At 49.3% G+C, this 24,893-nt stretch overlaps 2 protein-coding genes, 1 long non-coding RNA gene and 4 other non-coding genes across 9 annotated transcripts; 5 read left to right on the plus strand and 2 right to left on the minus strand.

The window, feature by feature from the left end:
- Window positions 1-492: 492 nt before the first annotated feature.
- On the plus strand, window positions 493-564 carry TRNAW-CCA (transfer RNA tryptophan (anticodon CCA)). The gene has a single exon. It is a non-coding gene; the product is annotated as a tRNA-Trp (tRNA).
- A 427-nt stretch (window positions 565-991) lies between these two features.
- TRNAS-GCU (transfer RNA serine (anticodon GCU)) lies at window positions 992-1,073 on the plus strand. Its single transcript has one exon. It is a non-coding gene; the product is annotated as a tRNA-Ser (tRNA).
- Window positions 1,074-1,311: 238 nt separating this feature from the next.
- Window positions 1,312-1,385, plus strand: TRNAT-AGU (transfer RNA threonine (anticodon AGU)). The gene has a single exon. It is a non-coding gene; the product is annotated as a tRNA-Thr (tRNA).
- A 411-nt stretch (window positions 1,386-1,796) lies between these two features.
- Window positions 1,797-1,870, plus strand: TRNAI-AAU (transfer RNA isoleucine (anticodon AAU)). Its single transcript has one exon. It is a non-coding gene; the product is annotated as a tRNA-Ile (tRNA).
- A 674-nt stretch (window positions 1,871-2,544) lies between these two features.
- On the minus strand, window positions 2,545-6,811 carry BORCS6 (BLOC-1 related complex subunit 6). The gene has a single exon (XM_005597761.4). It carries the CDS (start codon window positions 4,326-4,328, stop codon window positions 3,264-3,266), a length of 1,065 nt encoding a protein of 354 aa, XP_005597818.1. The 5' UTR covers window positions 4,329-6,811; the 3' UTR covers window positions 2,545-3,263.
- Window positions 6,812-9,845: 3,034 nt separating this feature from the next.
- On the plus strand, window positions 9,846-14,656 carry LOC102149755 (uncharacterized). The gene is made up of 3 exons (XR_288085.4): window positions 9,846-10,014; window positions 10,927-10,986; window positions 12,487-14,656. It is a non-coding gene; the product is annotated as an uncharacterized lncRNA (long non-coding RNA).
- AURKB (aurora kinase B) lies at window positions 14,342-19,751 on the minus strand. Of its 3 annotated transcripts, XM_001504814.5 has the most exons (9): window positions 19,647-19,751; window positions 19,252-19,324; window positions 17,734-17,836; window positions 17,572-17,626; window positions 17,155-17,346; window positions 16,735-16,873; window positions 16,474-16,622; window positions 15,723-15,897; window positions 14,342-15,552 (listed from the first exon to the last, which is right to left on the minus strand). In XM_001504814.5, exons 2-9 carry the CDS (start codon window positions 19,297-19,299, stop codon window positions 15,379-15,381), a joined length of 1,035 nt encoding a protein of 344 aa, XP_001504864.2. In that variant the 5' UTR covers window positions 19,300-19,324; window positions 19,647-19,751; the 3' UTR covers window positions 14,342-15,378. The 3 variants fall into 3 exon arrangements, with proteins under 3 accessions (XP_001504864.2, XP_070084264.1, XP_070084263.1); XM_070228163.1 differs by lacking the exon at window positions 17,155-17,346 and having other exon boundaries at window positions 19,647-19,730; XM_070228162.1 differs by lacking the exon at window positions 19,252-19,324 and having other exon boundaries at window positions 19,647-19,718.
- Between the last annotated feature and the right edge of the window lie 5,142 nt (window positions 19,752-24,893).

A 24,893-nucleotide genomic window follows, 5' to 3' on the forward strand; every position in this document is an offset into this window, starting at 1 on the left:
CTAAATCAGAATCTCCGACACTGGGGCTCGTGCATGGTTATCTGGAAGGTTCCGCAGACGACTGCAACGTGCCGCCAGCACGGAGACGCACCACTGGAGCAGCTAATCTCTCACCCCTTCAGGTGTCCTGGGCTCTGGCACGACTCCCTCACATTCGGCCTGCTGTCCGTCGTTCCATCAGTTTCGGCGCAAGTCTGTCCCCGCAGGGAGCCCTGGGTCCCCCAGGTAACCAGCTCAGGGCCGGTGGTGGTGGGCAGGACGCCGGGGAGCGGGAGGGGGAAGGACGGCTGAACCCGGAGCCCACAAAGCCGCTGCCCTGAAGGGTGCGGCGGGCCCTGCTTGTCCCATGAGGCCGGCGAGAGAGCGCACGCACCACGCCGCAGGATTTTAGGAGTTCAGGAAGGCCCTCGGCTCTCTGTCCCGAGAGCCGGGACCCTTACCGCCTGGCCGACAAGTGGTCATGAGGGAACCTGTCCACCCCGTTGGCCGGCCGACCTCGTGGCGCAACGGTAGCGCGTCTGACTCCAGATCAGAAGGTTGCGTGTTCAAATCACGTCGGGGTCAGTTCCAGCCCTATTGCTTCCGTCATTTTTATTTATTCCCCTCATTTTCAACTATGTTCGAGCCCCAGCTCCCGGGTCCGAGAAGAAGACCTCGTAGAAGCAGGAAGGGGAGGGCTCCTGGCGCGAAGTCCCGAGCCGCCCCGTCGCGGGGGCCCAACGCTCTCGCGGTGTTTTTTGCGGGTTCCGTAGGTCCGGGCCGATCGCCGAGCTCCTGAGGACTGGCGCACGCTCGAGATCGCTCGGTCCAGAGGGAGGAGGGTCGGGCGCTGGGGCAAGCGAGAGCGTCTCTCGCTCGGTCAATACCCGGCGATTCGTTTTTGCCACGCCGGGCAGGATCCCGCAGACCGCACTCCCTCACGACATGGGTAGGTCCACTGAGAAGTAAGAGCTCAGACCCCAGAGAGAAGATGCTAAGCCGCGCTCCCGTAGACGAGGTGGCCGAGTGGTTAAGGCGATGGACTGCTAATCCATTGTGCTCTGCACGCGTGGGTTCGAATCCCATCCTCGTCGGCCTGCGGTTGACGCGGTCTAGGATTAGTTTTTGTGATCCCAAACCAAGGATTTTTCTTGTTGCTTTCCGTCTGCCTAGATTCAATTTCCGTGTCACCGCTTCTCTGTCTCTCGCCCCCGGCCACGGTTTTCGTTTTCCAGTCCGGGCAAAGGTTGGATATTTGGGGCACCTAAGCATTCACTCACCTGCAGTGGAGCTGACCTGCCCAGGGAAACAGGTGCAAGAACGTTCGTGGTGGGCGCCGTGGCTTAGTTGGTTAAAGCGCCTGTCTAGTAAACAGGAGATCCTGGGTTCGAATCCCAGCGGTGCCTTCGTGAGTCTGTTATAGCTTTTGCAGACCCTTCGAGGGGCGGGGGTAAAGTCGCTGAGTCCCTGGGCGTTCGGCTTATAGAATTTCCCACAGGTTCATCCATCCTCTCCGGGAATTCTCTGGGAATTCACCGGGAGCTATCAGGTGGCGTTTTCCACTTCTGGTTGTGTGCGTGGGCGCAGCGTGCGCGCTGTCAGTCTTCTGCTCTACATCCGCCAAGCACCAGGGTCGCACCTTCTGTGCTTGTCAGTATTGCAGCTGGGCTATTCTCGAGATGCTCAGCGATCCATTTTTTGTATTCTGTTTTCATGCCTCCCAAAGCAATTCTACCCATTTTTAAGTTTTCCTCAGGACAGCGCTGAGCAGTAATGTGAATTCTACATAGGCTCATATTTGGAGGCCCGCGCCAGGAGGCCGGTTAGCTCAGTTGGTTAGAGCGTGGTGCTAATAACGCCAAGGTCGCGGGTTCGATCCCCGTACGGGCCAGCCGCTTGTTTTCGCACTTCATACTGGGAATTTTTTGTTAACTCGAGAAGGCTTCCAGGACAACATTCCCAGTCCTCGAGTGTTTCACACCCAAAAGAGAAACGCGTTGAAACTCATTCCAAAGTGGTAGTGTCTTGAGTGGGAGGAGGAAGCCTTAACGAATCTGGAGCTCTTTTTGTGATCTCTCATTCTAAATCTTCCGACTATAACATGGGCTGCTGGAACTTACTATGTGACCTGTAAACAGAAGGCTGCCAGGGGTTGGAACAAAGAGTGTCTCAAACCATACATATGGCACTGATCAGCAGAGTGTGAGAAATGGGGCCAGGGAGCTAACAAGTGTTTCCGGTCTTCCTCCAGAGCCAAGATGTCCAATTTGCCCAGCCCCTAACTGTCTACTTCCCGATCTGAGAAGATGACCCGTTACCTTTCTCATCTGGAGCACCTTGCTTCCATTTCTGCTTTTACGAGATTTCTGAGCCCATATCTGTGTCTTGCATTTCCTCTCAGATCTGCTGCCTAAGAGCAGGAACCATATTCCTCCCCATGTAGCCTGGGACCTCCACCCCACTCCCAGCACCAGCCCCAAGGGAGCTCCACGAAAAAGACCGACCCTCATTGCCATTCCTTTGGCTCACCAATCCCTGTAATCCCATACAGATGCAGCCTCAGCCTTAGCAGCAGCAGCACTTTAATTCCACAAACATTCGGAAAGCCAAAACTGATTAGAACACGCCACAAAAGTGGGCTTCAAAACCAGCAACAATTCTGCCTGAACCCTGAGAGCAGTCCCTCCCAACTCACCCCCTCTACCATGCAATGCATTCCTTCTAGCTCCACTGCGGTTCTGGCTGGGGAAGTGGGAAGGTAGGGGGCCAGCAGGCAGAAGCAGGAGGTTATCCATCTGCAGGTGTGCATCCTTGTCTGCATGGTGTGTCGCCGAAGACCACTCAAGCTCCCACAGTCCCTGGCACCTGAGATATAGCCACTGGAGTTAGGGTGGCCACAGTGGGGGCTGGGGCCTCCTTTGTTTTACTTTCTTGATCACATGTGGCAGTCATGTCTCCCACCCTGAGACCTAAAGCCCTGGGTTCCCAGGGATGGTACTCGAGCTAGGGAAGAGAGTTGGGGAGAACAAGGTAGCTACAGATGGCCAACTGAATAGAAGCAGAGCATCATCCCCTCCCACCAGGAGAGCCTTTAGAACTTCCCCATATACAACCACATAAGGCCCAGCAAACGGTTTCAGCCTTGCTAAATGCATCTGGAAGAGCCTCCAATATATAGGCCTAGGCTCAGCAGGCAGTTCCCACCAGGGCTCCTTGAAGAGTCCTTAGGATCCTGCTGGGCCCTGGCATAGCCTGGCCTGGCCTGGCCTCTCCTGCTCTCCTGGTCACTTGCACAGGGCCTCAAACACCTCCAGCGTGCGTCGAATATCCCGGACTTGGCGCGCCAGCCCCTGAACCGGCTGCAGAGCCCGTTCCAGCTCCTCGCAGCGTGCCAGCAGGGTGTACATGCCCTTGATGCTCATGTCCACGGCTTCGCCTAGGGAGTCCACTGCGTCGCGGTAGGTCTGGATGCAGCCCACGCTCAGCGCTGTCAGCTCCTGCACGGCGCCACCCAGCCCGCGAAGCAGACGGTCCACTCTGCCGCCCAGCTCCCGACTCAGACGCTCCAGGTCCCGCAGCACGTCGGGGTCGATGGGGGGGATGGCCGGAGTGGGTGCGGGCATTGAACAGGGCCGCGCAGGGGCAGGAGGCGGGGGTTGAGGAGCACCGCTCAGACGGATCTTGAGTTGCAGGTTGTTGGCGACAAAGTGAGTGAGGTCGCCGTGGCGGCTCACCGTGCCTTCGAGCTCCAGGGGGCTGGAGATAGTGGCGCGACGCCCGCCGCCCGCACCAGACTCGGCACCCGCTGCGGACCCAACGCCGCCGCACGCCCCGCTCAGCCCGTCCAGGCTGCGGCTGTCCTGAAGGCGGCTGGAGAACGAGCGGCCAACCCTGCCGGCTGCCGCCACCTCCTCGTCGTCTTCCTCCTCCTGCTCAGCATCCATCCCGCCGCCTCCCGGGCTCCCTCGACGGCACGCCCTCTCGGATGCAGGCTTGTCCTCCGGCGGCTCAGGGTCCTTGCGCCGGGAGGACCCATGCGGGTCGTGCTCGGGACCCGGCACCCCCCGGCAGCTCCCCGCCCCAGACGGCGTGCCTCCGCGGCCAGGCTCGTCCTCCCGAGCCTCCCGCTCCGGCGGGTGGACGACGCTGCAGCTCGAAGTCTTCGGGGACGCCCTGGGGTGGCGGCTCGTGCCCCCAACGTTCTCGGCCTCTTCCTCCTCGGATAACCGGAGGCCTGAGGGCGGCTCAGAGGGCGTTCGGCTCGGCCCGCCACCTAAGATTGCGGCTTGCTGTTCCCCCGGAGCCAGAAGGTCCGCCTGGGGCCCAGGCCGCCCCCGGGGCGACTCCATACTGCAGTTGGAGGCAGGAACCGAGGAATTGGTCGGTCCCGGCTCCAGAGGCGTCGGCGGCTCCTTTAAGGGGCGTTGGTAGAGACGCGCCGATTGGCAGCGGCTGACAATGGTAAGGACGGGGAGAACACTCTGATTGGTCGCAGCGACCAGGAAGTCCCGGAAGAAGAGCTGTTATTGAACAGCCGGCCACACGTGAGAGCCAGCGGGGTGGAGAGAAGACGGTGACAGCTGCCCTCGTCGCCCCGCCCTTTCAAAAAGTTGAGGGGGTAGAGCTTAAAGATGAAGGTCCTGAAATACCGGCGTCCTCTGGGGCGGGGCTCAGACTGTTTCCGCCCACAATTGTTGCTCAGCAGACACACCCAGTGGGGACCAGACTTGCGGTTCCTAAGAGAGGTTCTTGGGATGGAAATAGTATATCCTGCTTGGACCATTGCGATTCAACCGCATCTAGTGGTCAGGAAGGACGAAACCAGGATTCTCAGCATGAATGGTTGGTTCCAGCGTCCTGACTAACAGACCTAGCGCATGAGCTGCCCAGAGGGACTCACAGTGGACAGCGAAGCCGGCTTAAGGGCCTTCCAATGCTTTTGCCATCTGTTCTCTGTCTCCTGCCCGCTCAGGTTTGAGAGTTTCTTCCCTTGGAGGATGATGTGTGATTTTGCCACTAGGTAAAATATCCAATAAATGAATGGCCCTTCATGAAGATCAGAGCCCTAGTACTGTTCTGATCTCGTCTCTTCCTTCTATTCCCCTCACTGGTCTTGAGGGAGCCGCACTGGCCTCCTCATTGTTCCTCTGACAAGACAGACATGCTCCCGCCTCAGGGACTTACACTTGCTCTTGCCCTTTTTTTTTTTGAAGCTGAGTCTACCAAGAAAAATGTTCAGGTTGGGCTTTCTCCTTCCTTTCTCTCCTTCAGGTCCTTATTCAAATATTACCTTTTCAGTGAAGCCCCCCTTACAACCTGTTTAAAATTGCAGCCGCTTTCCCCAGCAATTCCAGATCTTCCCTCCCTGCCTTTTCTCCATAGCATATATTTTGCTCCTTGCTCATGTAACCTCCATAAGGGTAAGGCTTTTTATCTGTTTTGTTCTCATCTGTATCCCCAGTGCTTAGAACAGTGCCTAACATACAGAAGGTGCTCAATAAATATTTATGAAGTAAATAACCCCAAGCTGTTAATTTCCTCTTTTCGGCTTGAACTCATTCAAGATGTGTTTCTGTCACGTGTACCCAGAGTCCTGACTAATACACCATGAGGCCAATGGTCTACTCAGCTTTTCCATCTCTCTCTAGGACTGACACCCCCGTTGTCTTCCTTTTACCCCTCAGTAGGCAGTTGCTCTATATTCAGCAAGTGACAGAAAACACAAGTTAAACCAACAACAAAAAAAACCTAGGGGAATTTATTGTCATGCAATAATGGTCTCAAGACAGAGTGCACATCAGAAAAGCCTGTGTTCAGTGCCCTAATGCTGTCTTGAAAGACCTGATTGCTGTCTGTGGGGGCAGCTTTATCTCAAGGAGGCTTCCTCATGGGGGCAATACGGCTATGTCATGTATCATTCTTTGGGGGTTATATTGGTCGGCTCAGGCTGCTATTACAAAATACCATAAACTGGGCTTTTTTTTTCTGAGGAACATTCGCCCTGAGCTAACATCTGCCACCAATCTTCCTCTTTTTTGCTGAGGAAGACTGGCCCGGAGCTAACATCCGTGCCCATCTTCCTCTACTTTATATGTGGGATGCCTGCCGCAGCATGGTGTGCCAAGCGGTGCCATGTCCACACCCGGGATCTGAACTGGCAAACCCCAGGCTGCCAAAACAGAGCGTGTGAACTTAACCACTATGCCACCAGGTTGGCCCCAAATTGGGTGCCTTAAACAACAGACATTTATTTCTCTCATTTCTGGAGGATGGGAAGTCCAAGGTGCCAGCTGGCTCAGTTCCTGGTGAGGCCCCTCTTCCCAGCTTGCAGATAGCCATCTTCTTGATGTGTCTTCACATGGTGGAGAGAGAGAGCTAGCTCTCTGGCCTCTTCTTGTGAGGACACTAATCCCATCATGAGGACCCCGCCCTCGTAACTTCATCTAAACCTAATTATCGCAAAAGGCCTCAGTTCCAAATACCATCACACTGGCGGGTAGGGCTTCAACATAGGAATTTTGCAAGAGACAAAAACATTCAGTCCCGGGATCATTCGTCATCCTTTTTGGCCTCTCAGGGTCTGAATCCCAACGTTTGAGACCTGTCCCGCCTCATCAGGCAGAACCCATCTTCCACTACAAAAGCTGGAATGCCAAGCAGTCCGTTTCCCAGCTTCCCCGGCACGTGGCTCAGGCTCCACCATGATGTACGGGACCACTTCTGCAGTGGAGTTTTTCCTGGCGGTGTGGACTCCAAGCCTGGTCCTCCTAGAGATTCCTGGCACTCCTGGAGATGCTGTGACTTACCCAGGATACTTATTATAAGGTCCTTTTTCTGCGTAAGGGAGCCCAAATTGTTTTCTGTTGCACACAATTAGGAACCCTGGCTGATATATTCCCACACCTTCCAGAAGGGGAGAAAGGAATAGCTTCCATTTTACCTCGCAGAAAAACAAAGATGCATCTTTCCCAAAAGCTCCCGTCAATTTCTGTTTACATCTCATTGGCCTAACCTGATTCACATGCCCAATTTAATCACTTTGGCCAGGGTAATACATGTCTGACCGACTTCGGACAGAGCATCCGGAAGCAATCACCCTGGCAAGGTGTTAAGAATTAACTGATTAGGTTAAAACGTTATGCTCCTCCTGGAACATAATGGGGCAGGGAGGAGGGCCTGTGGGGGAGGGACCACAGTGTCCACGACATTAGGGGTCAGCAAAGTATGGGCTACAGGCCGAATCCAGCTCTCCACCCGTTTTTATATGGCCTGTGACCTAAGAATGGTTTTTACATTTTTAAATGGTTGAAAAATAATCTAAAGGGGCCGGCCCCATGGCCAAGTGGTTAAGTTCCGACACTCCTCTTGGGTAGCCCAGGATTTTGCTGGTTTGGATCCTGGGCGTGGACATGGCACTGCTCATGAAGCCATGCTGAGGCAGTGTCCCCACATGCCACAACTAGAAGGACCCACAACTAAAAATATACAACTCTGTACTGGGGGCGCTTTGGGGAGAAAAAGGAAAAATAAAATCTTAAAAAGAAAAATAATCTAAAGAATATGAAAATTCATGTAATTACATGAACTTTAAATTTCAATGTCCATAAAGTTTTATTGGAATACAGCTACATTCAGTCATTTGTATACTGTCTGTGGTTGCTTTTCGGCTATAGCAGCAGAGTTAAGTAGTTTCAACAGAGGCCATATGGCCGGCAAAGCCTTAATTATTTACTTCCTGGACTTTTACAGATAAAGTTTACCACCTCTTGCACTGCAGGTCTCCCCCACTTTAAGCTGTTGGGAAGTGGGAGCACCCCCCACACACACACACACAGGAAGGGCTCAATTCTCCTGCTTGCCTGTCATTGTCAGCAACTGTCAGCCACTTCTGATGGTCACATGTGACTCTTTCAGACATATGCACACTCCGTTCATGTGGCTTTGGAATCCTTTTGTCAATATTTTATAAAAACATTTTTTGGAAAAAGATGCCTGTATTACACAGGGCAGGGAGCTAGAGAGGGATGTTTTACTGCAATTAGGGACAAGTGTCCTGTTAAAAGCCCGTGTTTTCTCTGCTGCCCCATGAATACACATTTTTTTGTTGCACACTATGCAATTCCTGTAAATTGGAATTTCATATATGAAGAAAATGATGGCATCTTGAATCAATTTATATAAATGGAATAAGAGACCGGCTATTTGGACTAAAACAAAAACATTATTTCATTCCTTACACCAAAAAAAATTCCATTTTGGTCACAATTTTAAATGAAAAAGCAGAAAAGTACTGAAAGAAAACAGAGGTGCATGTTTTTTTATGAGCATGGTGTGATGAAGGTTGTTTAAAGTAAGGCCAAAAGTCAGACATCATAAAGGAAAAAGATGATAGACTTGACAATGTAGAACTTGAAAACTTCAACGTAGAAAAACTGCCCTGTGCTAAAAGACAAATTGCAGAAAGGAAAAAAACACTGGCAAAGTATATGACAAACTGTTAATATCCCTTGACCTTACAAGTAAATTAGCAAAAGACACATATATTAGAAAAATGGCCAAGGACTTCAGGGTTGGTTAATTCAGCAGCTCAGCAAAATCATCAAGTACCCAGGCTCTTTCCATCTTTATGCTCTGTCGCCCTCAGTCTGCAGAGTTGTCTTCACCCCATCTCTCCTCATGGGCACAAAATGGCTGCCACACATCCAGTTATCTCAGGAAGATTTGAACTAGTTTCACTGTGGTATTAGAGGTCACTAGGTCACTCAGTCAAATCACCCAGTTTTGTTTCAAGCCACACCATTAGGAGACAGTCTGTAAAACTAGTACAACTGTTCCAGTTGTTAGACTCATTCGTTCACATAATCAATGAGGTACCCAAAATAGAAGACTTTTATTAAAAAAGAATCATGCCACCAACAAGACCAGAGAGGGTTTGTAACACTGCAAAGCTCAGTAGATACAGGGGCACTGGGAGAATGTGGCTTTCTCCAAAAGGCTGCCTCACCATCTCTCCTTTTAACCTATTCTAAATTTCGAAAGCTCTTTGCTTGAAGTGCAGCCCATGTGTGGGAGTTTTTCTTCTTAGGAATTCCATTTTCCATTCCTTTGGAAAACCTACAGTCGAACCCTTTAGGTCTGTCCTGTCTGTCTTGCTTTTTGTAGGCATTCTAATAAGTGGCAATATCTCATTATGGCTTTAATTTAATGATGTTGAACATCTTTTCCTGTGTTTATTTGCTATCTATGTATGTTCTTTGGGGAATGTAGTCCCACTTTTATGTCATTTTCTGCTTTACATATCTTGTAAACTACTTGAAATCCTTTCTAGATTAAGACTATATATATATATATTGCAAGGGACGGTTCGCCCGAAGCTAACATCTGTTGCCAATTTTCTCCTCTTTTTCTTCCTGGTTCCCCCCTAAAGCCCCAGTGCATGGTTGTATATCCTAGTTGTAAGTCCTTCTAGTTCTTCTCTGTGAGCCACAGCATGGCTAGTGACACACAAGTACGGTGTAGTTCCGCGCTCGGGAACTGAACCCCGGCTGCCAAAGTGGAGTGAGCTTTAACCGCTTGGCTAGCAGGGCTGGCTCAGGACTATATTTTTAAATGCTTCTTAGATCCAGGTACATTACTACACTAGAGAAGAGACCATGTTGTAGGAAAGGAAAGATTATTTCCATCTTAACAGCTCAAAAAAATTAAACAACTTAGTCAAGGTCACATGGCTAATAAGCCGTGGAAAAGGAACTAGAACTAAGGCAAGCTGACAGGAAGTGAAAGCTCGCTCCTCCACAGAGCCCCCTACCCGCTAGTGCCATGATGTGGGGTGGGACAGATCACTCCACCCACTCTGGTCGGTGCCCACACCCCTGCGCGGAAATGCAGCCTGTCTTCCACTTCACGGAAATGCAGACTGTCTTTCCAGAGAGAAGTGTCTGCTACCATTTCGGGAGGACGTGAACAGATACCCAGGGAAGAAGAGAAGTGGCTTTTCATTTCTCCTATTTCTGTCATCATCCATTCAGTGGGAAGGTAAGGTGATCATCAAGTGCTCAAAGTAAGCAAATGTCGCAGTCAGTTGGACTCATCACTTTGATATCTTTACTCAGAAGAATGTCAACTAGGACAGTTTTCTCTGCACGCCCCAGAGCACAGGCCCTCATGTTCTTTGTGGGGTTTGTTGAGCAGGATGTTTGTTGAGTGGGATGTGGGGTGGGAAGTAGAATTATATCACATTTTTACATTATATTAGGGGGGTGGCTCTTCCTCTGGATGCTTGGAATTTTCTTTTTTTAAAAATGGGCACCAGAGCTGTTGCCAATCTTCTTTTTTCTTCTTCTTCTTCTTCTCCCCAAAGCCCCCCAGTACCTAGCTGTATATTCTAGTTATAGGTCATTCCAGTTGTGCTATGTGGGACACTGTCTCGGCATGGTCCAAGGAGCGGTGCTAGGTCCGCACCAGGCATCTGAATCAGTGAATCCCGGCCCCTGAAGCAAAGAGCATGAACTCAACCGCTATGCTACCAGGCTGGCCTGTGGATACTCAGAATTTTCATGAGTGAGATGATGCCTCTTAAAAAAGTCTCTGAGGGGTCAGGCACAAGTCAATGAGAAAGGTCATGGCACAGATCACTATTCTTCCCATTACTCAAAATAGGCTGGGGAGTGGCATTCTAGCTAGAAGAGCAGGTGCAAAGGCCCTGAGGTGGAAACAAATTTGGCATGTTCAAAGGACAGCAAGGAGGCCAGTGCTTTAGTGATGGAAGAGGATGAGAAGTTAGAGATGAGCTTGGAGAAGTAGAAAGGAACAGGATCTCCTTGGGTGGGGATTTTTCACTCAGAGTCTCCTGGGGAGTTTTAAAACATACGAATGCCCCGGTCTCAACCCAGACCAGTCAAGTCTGAATTTCTTAGAGTGAGGTCTGAGTTCTATTTTCTTTTAAAGCCCTCCAGTTGATTCTGATGGGTAGCCAGAGTTGAAAACCGATGGAGGACCCCTACCGTGGTAAGGCATTTGGATTTTATTCTAAGTAACTGCAGTGAAAAAGCGAAGGAGGGTTTTGACCCTGGGAATGAGGAGCTCTAACTTCCGCTGTGTGGGGAATGGGCTGTAGGGCCCAGAATGGATGCAGGGAGGACAGTGAGGATGCTTCTAGCCATCATCCAAGCCAGAAGGGATGGGGCCTTGAACTAGCTTGAGAGCAACGGAGTCTGCGTGGAAGGAAGCTGGGGCTGGGACTCAGTGGATTTGACTGACGGCAGGAAGGCAGGGCTGGTGGAGAAGAAAAGAGAGAAACCAGGGGTGATTCCTAGATTTTTGGCTTCGGCAACTGGGTGAATGATGGCACCATGAACTGAGATGGGGGAAATATGGGGGTTTTTTGTGGCGGCGGGGTGGTGAATTGAGAGTACTGTTTTAGCGTGTTAACTTTGAGAAGACTATTCGATACAGTAAGTGGAGATGCCAAGGATATATGAGTCTTAGACTTGATGGGGAGGTTGAGGTGAGAGATATTGATGTAGGAGTCATGTTTAAAGCCATGGGATGGAGTGTGATTAGAGTGTAGATGGGGAAGAAAAGAGCACCCAGCAGAGTCCCTCCAGGTCCCCCATCAGGGCTCAGAGGAGGGCCCAGCTCGAGGGGCTTAGCTAGGCCAGGAGGAAAAGAAGCTAGTGCGGTTCTGGAGGTGGAAGGAGGGGAGGGGGATATTTCTAGACGAGAAAGGTCACCCCTGTTGAATGTGGCTTCGAGGTGGGGTCAGAGAAGGGCCCATTGGATTTGGCTGGAGCAGTTTCAGCTGCTGAAGGGCGGGGTTGGGGGAGGGACACAGGCCAGGATGCCTCTTAAAAAAGTCTCTAAGGGGTCAAGCACTGGTCACTGACAAATGTCATGGCACAGAGATGAGGAAGTCAGTGCAGATGGTGAGTGTAGACAATGTGCTCAAAAAAAATTTTGCTATGAGAGCAAATTGGGAGTCACAAGAGGTGGGGTCAAGCTACTGGTTGTTCGTATAGTGATGAGAATTATCCAGCAAAAAAGGAACATATTAATGTTCAAAAAGAGAATTGAAAAGGGACAATTGCTGGAGTGAAGTTGTTGAATGGAAAGAGGAGGGGGGCCAGAGCACACCTGGAGGGGCTGCCTCCTAGGGACCAGGGCACTTCTTCCATTGGAGGGTGGGAGTGGGGAGGCAGCTGACCCGTGAAGAGAGTAGCTTGGGAGAGTGGGTGGTCGGATTATAAAAGAGCCCTGTCTGATTCTGCTATTTCTCCAACAACTGCAAAGGGAGGTCATGAGGGTGGAGGCATGTGGGGAGATTTGGTGGCTTGGGGAGTGGCAAAGCCAACACGTGGGGCGACTTAATGAGGGTGTTAGTCGGCATTAAGGCTGCAGGAAAATGGGTGCCCTCCTTCACCGCTGGTGGGAGCGGGAGAGCAATTGGGCATCCTATCAAAGGTTTCCTGGGCGTACCCTATGACCCAGCATTGCCATGTCCCTCTCTAGATCCTCCCCAGAGAAGCCCTCACACAGGAGCACAAGGAGGCACGCCAAAGACATGGCCCCAGTACAAGGCACCGGAAATAGTCTACATGTCCATCAACAGAATGGCTTTGAAAGAACCTAGGAATATCCATAGTAAGGATTATAGTGCAGCAGTTTTAAAAAACAAAGTGTATCTCTCCAAACTGTCATCGAGAGGCTTCTCAGGCATCGTGCAAAAAGGAAGTGAGAGAACAACACATACAGTGCAATACAGCTTACGTTAAAGAAATGTCCACATGCTAAAGACAATGCTGTTTTCTAGAAGTATACAGACATGAACGTAAATACAAAGAAAGAGGACTAGAAAGATATGTTACCAAAGTGATATTCGTATCTGATATTAGTATAATTGGAAAAGTGGAATTTCACCTTATTCATATTATTTATAAGTGCATTAACTCATTTAATTTGTGTAAATTAAAACATTTTTTTAAGAGACAACACAGCGCTCAAACTCAAGCCCTGGGGAAGCGGAGCCTGGGGCATTAGAATTAGGAGTCAGAAGCATCTGCATAAGAGGCTTGGCGGTGAGAGTGGGGAAATGCGGGCAGAGTGCTTCTAGGGCACAGCCCCTGCATTCGGAATTTTTAAAGCACCTTCGAAATACTCCTGGGTCAGAGAAGAAATCATAATGGTAATTAGAGAACACTGAGACCTGAATAATAATAAAATATACTCCATCTGAGGCCCGTGTGACGCAATGAAGTGACACTTTGATGGATGTTGACAGCTGTTAAGTGCTCAGACTTGGGGAGAATTTGGGGGTGGATTAGTGATCTGTAGGTTGGAGACTGAGCAAATGGCACGACTATTGACTTCAGAGATAATTAAAAGTTGTAAAGAAAAGAAAATAATGGAATGCTACGTGAGTCAGCGTATGACCATTTCATGGCCACAATATAAACACTGGGCACTGATCCTCCAGATTCGCACGGTCCATGAGCAGAGAATTTTTGCTCTTTCATTCACTGCTGTCCTCCAGCCTCTAGAGCAGTGCCTGGAATGTCAAAGGCTCTTAATAACTATTGTCGAATAAACCTAACCAGAATTATGACATAACTACATCAGAAGGATGCTAGGACATAAAAATGTACATGTGTATGGTGGCAGTGGGGTGAAAGAGGGACATCCTTAAATTTTATAGCAATAGGAAATAGAAATAGGAAAATAATAGGTAATGCCTAAAATGGAAGATTTATGAAGTAGCAACAGAAGCATGTGATTTAGAAATAGATGGTAAATACTAAAAGCAAAACAAAACAGCAAAAAGATTTGGAACTGGATATCTCTGGCAAGAGAGAAATGAACAGTTAGCTTTTAAAAAAAAGCCATATAACATTGTTCAGTTGTTTTAATCTCTGGGTACGTATTGTGGACTGCATGCTAGCCCCAAAAGATATGTCTATGTCCTAACCTCTGGAATTTATGAATGTGAGGTTTTTTGGAAAAAGGTCTTTACGAATGTAATTAAGGATCTTGAGATAAGATCATCCTGGATTATCTGGGTGGGCCCTAAATCAAATGACTAGTGTTCTTATAAGACAGAGAGAGACAGAGAGAGAAGAGAAGGCCATGTGAAGATGGAAGCAGAAATTGGAGTTATGCAGACAAGCCAAGAAATGCCTGGAGCCACCGGAAGCTGGAAGAGACAAGAAAGGATTTTGTCCTAGAGCCTTTAAAGGGAGTGTGGCACTGCAGACACCTTGATTCTGAACTTCTAGAACTGTCATAATAAGTTTCTGTTGTTTGAACCACCAAATTTGTAGTAATTTGTTATAGCTGCTCTAGGAATCAAATACAGCGTGAATAACTGAGATAAAATAAAAATAAGAAAATTTATTGATGTACTTCACCACATTGATCAGAAGAGCAAATGACAGATACAGAAAAGCATCTGATGAAGGTCAGCACCTATTCATGGTATGAAAAAACCGGCCCTTTGCCAACTGGGAAGAGAACAGGCTTTCTTTAACCTGATAAAGGACTTTTTTTAAAGACTATACATAGTAACAGTAAAAACTGTAGTTCCTGTTCCAATTCTGTGATATATAAAATAAATGTGTGTGCTGTGGAAAGGCATCATTATACCACTCTAGCATGGTATTAAAGACTATGGACTTTGAGTTTAAAATTGGGCTCCCTCATTTATTAGCGGTGTGACTCATGGCAGATTATGTAACCCCGCTGTGTCTCAGTTTCCTTATCTGTAAAATGGGGTAAACCTATAGCAAGCATCCTACTTAACACTGAAACCTTAGGTCAGGAACAAGACACCGTCAGTGCTGCTCCTATTTACTCTTGTATTAGATCCTGACCAGAGCTGTCAAACAAGCGAAAAAAAGACAACTTTTAGGGTACAGCAATGTTCAGTTGCTCCTGGGTTGACAGGACTGAACCAGGAGAAAGACTAGAGGTCAGACAATTGAGCGGGAAGAAAGAGAAGGTGGGCTAGACGCCTGGTGTTCAGGCAGAGCAGAGTGGAGCACGGTCCCAGCTCCCCCAGACCCTGGAAGTCAGAGCAGGGGAAAGACAAGACACGGGGGAGCAGGCGGCTGGGAGCTGACGGGGTGGGCATCCAAGCTGAAGGTGAGCACTCCCGGGGCAGTGACGCAACGTTCATCCCGGCACCCAGCATGGGCAACTCCCTAGCCTCCTCCCCATGGGAGACAGCCGCCGCCGCAGCAAAGTCTCCACCTGTAAACGTCTACACTCATCAGTATAAAAGGCTTCAGCTTTTATTAAATAAAAAGGAGGTAGAAGACAGATAAGGGAACAGGCCAGAGACCCCTCCTTCCAACTACACATATACAGACACACAAACACAGACACAACCGAATAAATGACAGGGACAATTCAGGGGACAGACTGAAGGGCAGAGGGAGGCAGCACCCTCCGAGAATGGGCCCGGACCCAAGGGTGGGCTGAGACCTGGGCCAGGGGCAGCCGTTCTGAGGGGTTATGCCTGAGCAGCTTGGAGATGAGGTCCTGGGCTCCCGCGGGCACAGAAGGGGGGAACTTCAGGTCTACCTGCAGAAGTAGAGAAAGGCGAAGGAAGGGTTCCTTCAGATTCGGCCTGGTTGTTTTCTCCTTGACTGCCCATTCAATTTGGAGAGTTACAGAGGGCCCTGCAATTCCCAGCCCCTGGCCTCTGCAGCCAGCACCAAGTCCCAGCCAGGGAGCCAGGCCGGCCCTCCCACCTTGACGATGCGCCGATATGTCTCGTTGTGTGAAGCACTCTCAAAGGGCGGGTTTCCCACCAGCAGCTCATAGCAGAGTACTCCAATGCACCACAGATCCACCTTCTCATTGTGCGTGCGGCCCTCAATCATCTCAGGGGGCAGGTAGTCCAGGGTGCCACACATCGTCTTCCTCCTGGGTGGGGTGGGGTGAGTGGGCAGGGGTCCCAGAGACAGACAGCCTCTCCTTTCCCTGCTGCCTGACAGGGAGCCAAGGGACCCCAGGATGCCCCAGGGGAGTGTTCCAGCCAGGCTCTGACAGGGCCTTTGGGGTAGGGATGGGGTGAAGATATAAACGAAAGCCCCAGAGGAGGGCTTACACACTGCCTCAGTGTTTCCGCACTGAGGGATGGCTCTTCAAACAATCAGACATGAGGGCAATGTTTGCCTTAGAAGGAAAGGAAAAACTGGGGACATCTCGAATGTCCACCAAGCGTGTCCTGCTTAAATAAATCAGGTCACATCTCTACTATGCGACACTATGAAGCCACTAAAGATGATGTGGGAGTATTCTCAGTGATATGGCAAGGGGCTCCCAAATATAGAGTAAGAAATCTGGGCAACAAAATTGCGTTTCCTATTTTTGTAAAGATATTACTGTCTGTATTTACATGAGGACAAACCGAAATGTATCTGGGTAACAACATCTGGAGCAGTTTTATTTTGAGTGTCCCAGCCTCACACCCAGGGCTGCCCTCCTGTCCCACCGTACCTCAGGGAGGGCGCGTGCACCGACCAGCCAAAGTCGGCAATCTTCAGCTCTCCCTGGAGCCCCAAGAGCAGATTCTCTGGCTTTATGTCTCTGTGAATCACCTTCTTCCCGTGGCAGTACATCAGGGCATCTGCCAGCTCCTCCATGATCTGGGAGAGCCAATGACAGGCAGTCAGACGAGGACGCATCGCCGGCTGCGAGCAGCGTACCCCTAGCCTCAGGGCCCCCCAACCGGCACTCCAGGTGCCCACCCGCCCCGACCGTGGCTGTTCGCTGCTCATCAAAAGTGCGGCTCTTCTGCAGCTCCTTGTAGAGCTCCCCCCGGGGGGCATACTCCAGAATCAAGTAGATCCTTCGCCGGTCATAGAAATAGTTGTAGAGACGCAAGATGTTGGGATGCCTGGGAGAAGAGAGACAGGAGGACTCGGGCTGCATCCTGGCATAAGGAAATGGGAAAGATGACAGGTCCCAAATGGGGTAAACTGGGGACCGACTTGGACCAGGCTGGCAACACCACGGCTGACAGTGGCCAGTGGGAACTGGAGGCAGCTTTCTGGATTGAGAGCTCAATGTGACTAAGTGGCCACAACTATAGAGAAAAGCCTAGATGTGGTGGGGCTGAAAGAATTGCTGGGGGGGAGGGAGCAGAGGGGCTGGGGCTCAGAGGGCGTTGACCCGTACTGCAGATGGGCCTGGATTTCGATCTCCCTGCGCAGCTGGTGCTCCACGCCCTCCTTCTCTATCTGAGACTTGAAGAGGACCTTGAGGGCCACGATGAAATGGCTCTTCTTCTCCCGAGCCAAGTACACGTTTCCAAACTTGCCTTTGCCCAGAGGACGCCCAATCTCAAAGTCATCAATTGTGAAGGAACGCCTGATTAGAGAGTCGGGGGGGAAGGCAGCTGAGCACTGGTTTGTCAGTCATCTGAGGTTGCTTTCCCCCTGCACGTCAGCCCCATTTCTTTTCGGGGCAGTTGAGGATGGATCAGGCTCTCTTACCCCCGCCCCCACTCCTCCGGCCCTTAGCTTCTACCTCCCTCATCTCCTAAGTGTTCACTGTCTCCCTCCTCTCTTGCCACCCCAAGGCTTGGGCACTTACATTAACAAGTTGGGTGTCCCACTGCTGTTCTCCATCACCTTCTGGCCAAGGGCAACTAAGGAAAGAACAGGTAAGTTGAGGCCCTCCTTTGACATTTTCATCCATGCACCCTCCTCGTAGACTCTAGTCCTCTCAGGTTGTCCTTTCCCCCATCCCAGTTACCTGTGGGCTGAGCATTGGAGCGGCTCATGAGGATAAGTGCAGATGGGGTGGCAGGCTCCTTCCGGAGGACTCTCTGGGGCAGGGTGTTCAGGCCAGATTGAGCCTGAGAAGGAGCAGGAGTGAGTTCTGAGGGTGCCTTTGTCTCAGTGACCGGGTTGGAATGTGCTGCAAGCAGCATTTCAGTACTTGCTATAGAGTCACCCACCCACCCATCCCCAATTCAAAGAGGAACACTGAGACCACAGTTTTGCTACTCAGCTCCAAGACTCTGCTCAGAGCCCCATATCAAAATGGGTTCTAAATAAACAACCCAAGTGGAGCAAAGGACTTAACCCAACACCTAACATTTCACCTCTTTGGCCCTGGCCCACATCACATTCTCAGGCATGAAACTGTCCAACCTCTCAAGTCCTGTCTGTAACACCACTCATTCACCCAGCTCCCGACCCCAGGGGGCAGTAGAGGGCTGCAGTAATGAACACCCACAATTCAATGAATTTTAGCACAGAGGCATTCTCATAGCCCCTTAAAAGCTCAGCCTATTAAGGCTAACATAAGGTCCTTGAGGCCTTGAATGTTGCAGCAAATACCAGTATCTACCCCTTTGCAACACCAGGCTTTAGGGACAGACACTGAGGGCTATTGTGATGGCCCTGGACCACTTCTCACCATCAACTTCTGAGTAATATACATAACTGTCTTTTGAGAGTGACCAGTGTAGAAGTGACAATGGTTTTTCATTCAGCCTCCATTCTGGATAGCCCCACTCAGTGCTCCACAAGGGAGGGAGCTGGGGGACAGGGGAACAGATGGACCCTCCAGGATGGCCAAGCCCCGCCAACGGGGAGCAAAGCCTGTGCAGGGCCCCTTCCTTCTTCTTTAGCCAGGAGTGGAAGAAAGCCTCAGTGCCCCTTCCAACCTGTTCCCAAACTGTGATATTAGTACAGAATTTACAAATAAGCAAGTTGAACAAAACAGAGTCCAGAAACAGACCCACATATATGTGAGAATTTAATATACATAAAAGGTGACATTTCAAATCAGAGGGTAGACTCTTCAGTGAAAGGTGTTGAGACAACTGGAAAATAAACCCATTTAGATCCTTACCTCATACCAGTCATTAAAATAAATTCCAAATTATTTAGACTGGTCCTGGAACTTTTAAACTTATAAACTTTATCTCAATCCTTCATGAGTCTATTTCTATTTACTGCTTAGCATATATTTTTCAGGGCAAAGGTTGGGAATCATGGCCTGAAGGCCAGACCCTGCCTGCTCAGTCCCAGATATCATTTGTATGTGACAAGTAGGCCTAGCCCTGCAGAGCTCCTCACAGCACCCGACAGGATGTGGCTGCAAATGACCAGAGTGGGTTCTGCCAGCAAACTCTTGGGGCCCATATAGTGGAGCATAAACGGGACGAAAATGCTTAGAGGATCCGCCTCTGCAGGACCTCGAATCTCCAAGCAGGAAGTCGCCAAGCGTGTGGGGGTGGAGGGTAAGTGGGAATGCCCTTACCGTCTGCCGACCGTAGGGCCAGGGGTAGGCGTTCTCCTTCTGGGTCATCCTTAGAGGGAAAGGGGGAGGAAAGCTGGGCAGAGAAAGGAAACAGAGCCATGAGAAGCAGAAAAATGAGGGAGCGAGAGCGGGAGGGGTCGGATCGATCTAGCCGGAAGCGCTTGCCTGGGGCTGGTGAAAGGGAGCAAATCTACACGCTGGCCACATCAGGGCGCACCCGGGTGCTTGCCTCGCTGCCCCCGCCTTGCCACCGGCCCCACCCCTTTCCAGGACCCTCTCTCCACCCTTGAGCGCCCGGCAGCTGGCGGAGTGCGCGCGGGCTCGCCCAACGGACCCCCGACCTGCCCGATCACTTGTCCTCTCGGAGCAAGGCCCGCGAAAGGAGGGCAGCTCACCTGGAGCCGGTGGCGCAGCCACCCTGCTGGCCGCTGGAAAACGAATGGCCCTGCCCAGCCGCGCCCCAGCCGAGTTCCTTTCAAATCTCCCGCCCTGGTCCCATTGGCTGAGCGGGCCGCACATGCCCAATCCTCATTGGCTGGATGTCCAATGACCTAGCCCTCGAAGGGCCCAATCGAAGAGGCGGAATGCCAGCCGGGGCACGCTTGGGTTCCGGATTAGGAGAGTTCACCTTATCCCGTGATTCTCATATCTTTTTTTTTTATTAAAAATTTAAAATTTTAACATACCTGGAATTTATCCTTATGTATATGGACTAGGATCTAACTTGTTTTCTTTCAGATGGACAGCCAGTTATGCCAGCACCATTTGTTAAACAAACTACCATTCCCAGCGGAATTTAAATGCTACCCTTGACATAATAAATCATCGTAGATAGTTGGATCTATTTCCAGACTCTCTATTCTGTTACACTGTTTGTTTGCATGTGTGCTTATTCTTGTGTCATTACTATTTTGTTCTATAAAGTCTTTCACTCACATCTCTAGTAGGAATTTTCCACCAGCGGACCAAGGCCACATTGTTTGGACTGACTGTCACATTTCTCCTTCCTGCCATGCTCCCTTCTTCTCTGCTCTTTCTGACCCCAAATTTTACTATTGGGTTAAATGAATCCATTTTGGGACCTTCTATGAAATAACTAGTGGATATTTGCAAGTATTGCGCGTCCAGTACCCTTCCTATTCCTTTGAATAATAACATCCTAACTTTGCTTTGGGGAACCACCTGTCTCCCCATTCTGTGTTGTTGGTTTCTGTTGCTGCTGGCCCCAAATCCCTATCTTGATGGAGACCTATTGTACTGGACATTGTGGTTATGTAGTCAGCGTCCCTTCTCCAAGTGATTCCCACTTCCTGAAAGCCCCTAGAGTTTTGCGGGTCTGAGAGGGAGCTGACCCCATCCCAGGCCCAGGAGTGGATCTTGTTTGATTTACAGCAGTCAGGACCTTTTATTCCAGAATGATGGTCACTGGTTTGGGGATACACATGTAACTCAAGTGCGCCAGTTAGTGGGAATTTTAGGATTCATGTCCAGAATGCTGGGCAGAAACTCCTTTTCTCCTGCTGGAAGTGGACAACGAAGCACGCAGCCCTCAGTGCTGCTGGCGGTCCTGAAGGGAGCAGCTGAGAATGAAGCTGACCCTGCAGAGGGCAGAAGAGAGGCCTGGGAAGAACCGGAGACCTTGGTGACACTGTGGGCCTCTGGATGCCTATTTCAGCACTTTCCTTAAATGAGCCAAGAGTTTTCCTTGCCTAACGCATTAAGAGTTCTGTTATTTGCTGTCCAAAGCATACTATTAAACTAAAAAATAACACAGCCAGTTATTTTACCAGCAAAATGGGTTTATTTGGGAACAGCAAAGCATTGCAAGTTGGGACAAGCAAGCTATAGCAAAAACCATAGGCAAGTGCAACAATCAGAGAAGAGGAACACTATTTTATAGGGAAAAAGGAGGAAATTGGGAGGGGTTGTTTTAAATGAAAGTCCCTTAGAGAAAAGCAGCAGTTCTGAGTAGTTTCTCTCATTGGCTGAGTTGCTGGGGTAGTCAATTTCTGTTTCAGGTGAAATGTTCATTTCTTCCTGCTGGGGTTTGTGATTGATGATTCTTCCTGTGGAAGACTTCTTTCTGTTGGGGTCTGCAATTGACAATCTTTCCTGTACTTGTAATTGACCTTGAATGGTACTGCGGGAGCTCCCAAGACTATATTCTGGCCTCCAGACTATTTAATTTAATTTAATTTAATTTTTTTGCTGAGGAAGATCCACCCTGAGCTAACATCTGTTGCCAATCTTCTTCTTCTTTTTTTTTTTAAGATTTTATTTTTTTCCTTTTTCTCCCCAAAGCTCCCCAGTACATAGTTGTATATTCTTAGTTGTGGGTCCTTCCAGTTGTGGCATGTGGGATGCTGCCTCAGCATGGCCTGATGAGTGGTGCCATGTCCGTGCCCAGGATTGGAACTGGCAAAACCCTGGGCCGCCAAAGTGGAGCACATGAAATTAACCACTCAGCCACGAGGCTGGCCCCAATCTTCCTCTTTTTGCTTGAGGAAGATTTGCCTTGAGCTAACATCCATGCCAGTCTTCCTCTATGTTGTATGTGGGTCGCTGCCACAGCATGGCCATGGAGGAGTGTGTAGGTCGGCTCCCAGAGCCCACCCAGGCTGCCAAGGTGGAGCCCACCAAACTTAACCACTAGGCCACTGCGCCAGCCCCCAGACTCTAATTTAAATGAGGTTTCCCTTTATTAATTTTCACTATGCTAACTGACACACACCTACAGACCTAGAGTGTTCTTAGTTATTTAGGTTGAATGATGCAAAACTGCTGATAGTCAATTATTTTGACCTACAAAAGATACCAACTTCGTATGATTCAACCAAATATAAATCAAATAAGTCCTTATGGGTTTCTAGATCAGTTCATAATGCTTTCGGCTGCAAGTAACAGAAAAGTCAGTTAAGAATGGCATAAACAATAGGGACTTATTTTCTCTTCTGTAACAAGAAATCAGAAAGTAGGTAGTTCATTAGGGACCAATGTTAGAGATCTGGATTGGGCTCTCTGTGATTCTCTTGGCATTTCCCTTATGACTGCAAGATGGCTGCCAACTGTCTCTGTCTCTTTTATAAGGAAAAGTAGAAGCCTTTCTGCAAGCACCCAATAGATTTCTCATTGGCCAGAACCGTATCACATGACTACTGCAAAGGAGGCTGGTAAAGTGAATATCTCTTCCAGCCGCTACAGTTAACCTGCAAGGGAGTGTGGTGGTAGAAATAGGTGTGTGCCACAATGGCTTTCCATTTCATTCTGCGGAGCCCATGTTAATTTAAAAAGTCAGAGATCTGTGCATGATGAGGGATCCTCAGAGATTTGATGATCATGGCCATCCTGCTGCCTTTTGTGAAAAATGATTTTGCTTCTGGAGGTACACTGTCTTCCCTTAGGGTCAGCTTAACCCCACTTCCCAAGGTCAGGCAGCCCATTTCAATTGTGGCACCTTTATCCACATTGTTGGCATAGAGGGACCAGCCAATGAAGAGCTTTATAAAAATTCTATCACTTGCAGTATACTTTATTCCTCAAGATCTAGTGAAAGGAGACTTTTCTGGAACCTTTAAGGGGATATAGTGCATGGGTGGGATATGCCTGATAGAGCCAATACAGTATCTCTGGCCTCTGGAGTCTTTAAATTCTCGCTTGCACGTTATGTTAGAAGATATTTGGCCTTCCAGGAATATTTGACGGGCCAGTGTAAAATCTGGATTTGTATTATTCATGAACAGCAAAGCAAAACAAAAACTATCTGTTCTATCAGCTAGGCAACTATCAGCTCTCTGTTCAGGTCAGTGAACAAAACCTCTGTTGTTTACCCAGTGCTTCTCAAACAATCTGTGGGGAAGCACCAGTCTGTGTGTGTGTGTGTGAGGAAGATTGGTCCTGAGCTAACATCTGTTGCCAATCTTCCTCTTTTTTCTTTCCTCCCCAAAGCCCCAGCACATAGTTGTATATCCTAGTTGCAAGTCATTCTAGATCTTCTATATGGGATGCCACCTCAGTATGGCTTGATGAGTGGTGTGTAGGTCCCCACATAGGATCCGAACCAGCGAACCCTGGGCCTCTGAAGTAGAGCCCACAAACTTAACCACTCCACCAGGGGGGCCAGCCCCAGGGCCAGTCTTGATTATTTTCAACCTATCACAGATCAATACTATTATTAAATAAATAAAAATGAATTCCATGAAAAACGAAAACTAAAAAATATAAAAATTACAATCCCGCATTTTTTGTTATAATCAACATATATAAAAGTATATTTGTCATATACTCTGACAAATGCTGTAAGAGCTTTTAAATGCTTACTCTCAAATTCTGTACTCATCCCAGACTTGTAAGAAACAGTTCATGAAATGGCACGAGTCTGTGGACCACACTTTGAATACCACCAATCTATATCAGTAGCCATAAATGCAGCCCCGCCCAAAATTATGCATTGCTCTCCTTGGTCAGGCACGCTCAAAACCCACTCTCTTGCAGATATGCCCCGAGTTTATAATGATGGGAATTAGCAATTTCCTCTGAATGTAATTCTTTTCTTTCTTCTTGCTTTGCGTTTTGCTTCCCACTTCATGATAGATGTGGATTCTGGCTACTTGGCCAACTAACAACGAGAGGTGTCAGTGAGGGGCGACTGTCACTGTTCTCCTGCCGCGACTGGGAAAGGTCAGAATGGTTCTTGTTCCAAAGGTCAGGCAGGATGGCTAGGATACTATAATGTTTGTGAGGCACAGACGTCAGCCTCTTTAATCTCTGATAATGGGATATCCCAAGAAGAAATTTCAAGACAAGCATTCTCATCGTCAGCCAATATGCCCCTTCCAGGAGTGAGGAGTAGACTCAGAAGGGTCTGGAAGGGGCTTGTTGGGGAAACCTGGCCAATACCCCCCACATCTTCCCACTAAGTTGTTCTCCTTAAGGTAAACCTGAGGCAATGCTGCTGAATTAAGTAGGTGCAGCAAGACATGGCTGCCCTCTCTCCAGACTTCCCCGAGCATCCCCAGGTCAAACATCATTGCTGGCCTTTGCTCTTGGCAAACAGGGCCCAAGTGCTGCTCATTGGTACAAACCACAGGCCTGGACCAAATGCGTTCCTGCCACGATGACTGAGGCCTGAGGCCCTGTCCAGGTCCCTTTATGTGTCCTCACAGATTGGATCAGCAAGGACAGTGCCCCTCCCCAGGTGACCAGACAACAAGCCTGTACACTACACCTTTGATGCATTTTTTAAGCTTTTTATTGGGGGCCGGCCCTGTGGCCAAGTGGTTAAGTTCATGCGCTCTGCGTCAGTGGCCCAGGGTTTCGCTGGTTTGGATCCTGGGTGCGGACATGGCACCGCTCGTCAGGCCACGCTGAGGTGGCGTCCCACATGCCACAACTAGAAGGATCCACAACTGGAATATACAACTATGTACTGGGGGTATTTGGAGAGAAAAAAGCAGAAAAAATAAAAAAAGATAGGCAACAGTTGTTAGCTGTGGTGCCAATCTTTAAAAAAAAAACCAACTTTTTTTTTTTTATTGAGTTAATGATAGGTTACAATCTTGTGACATTTCAGTTGTACATTAATGTTTGTCAGTCGTGTTGTAGGTGCACCACTTCACCCTTTGTGCCCACCCCCCACCCCACCT

The sequence above is a fragment of the Equus caballus genome, chromosome 11 (assembly GCF_041296265.1).
Source record: "Equus caballus isolate H_3958 breed thoroughbred chromosome 11, TB-T2T, whole genome shotgun sequence".
Taxonomy (NCBI): domain Eukaryota; kingdom Metazoa; phylum Chordata; class Mammalia; order Perissodactyla; family Equidae; genus Equus; species Equus caballus.

Bases quoted from the DNA above. Each gene is read 5' to 3' on its own strand.
- BORCS6 (XM_005597761.4), bottom strand. From the start codon at position 4,328: ATGGAGTCGCCCCGGGGGCGGCCTGGGCCCCAGGCGGACCTTCTGGCT.
- AURKB (XM_001504814.5), bottom strand. From the start codon at position 19,299: ATGACCCAGAAGGAGAACGCCTACCCCTGGCCCTACGGTCGGCAGACG. The intron at 17,837-19,251 runs GTAAGGGCATTC...GCTCCTTCTCAG, and splicing joins GGCCCTACGGTCGGCAGACG to GCTCAATCTGGCCTGAACAC. The intron at 15,898-16,473 runs GTACGGTGGGAC...CACCCCACCCAG, and splicing joins GTGCACGCGCCCTCCCTGAG to GAGGAAGACGATGTGTGGCA.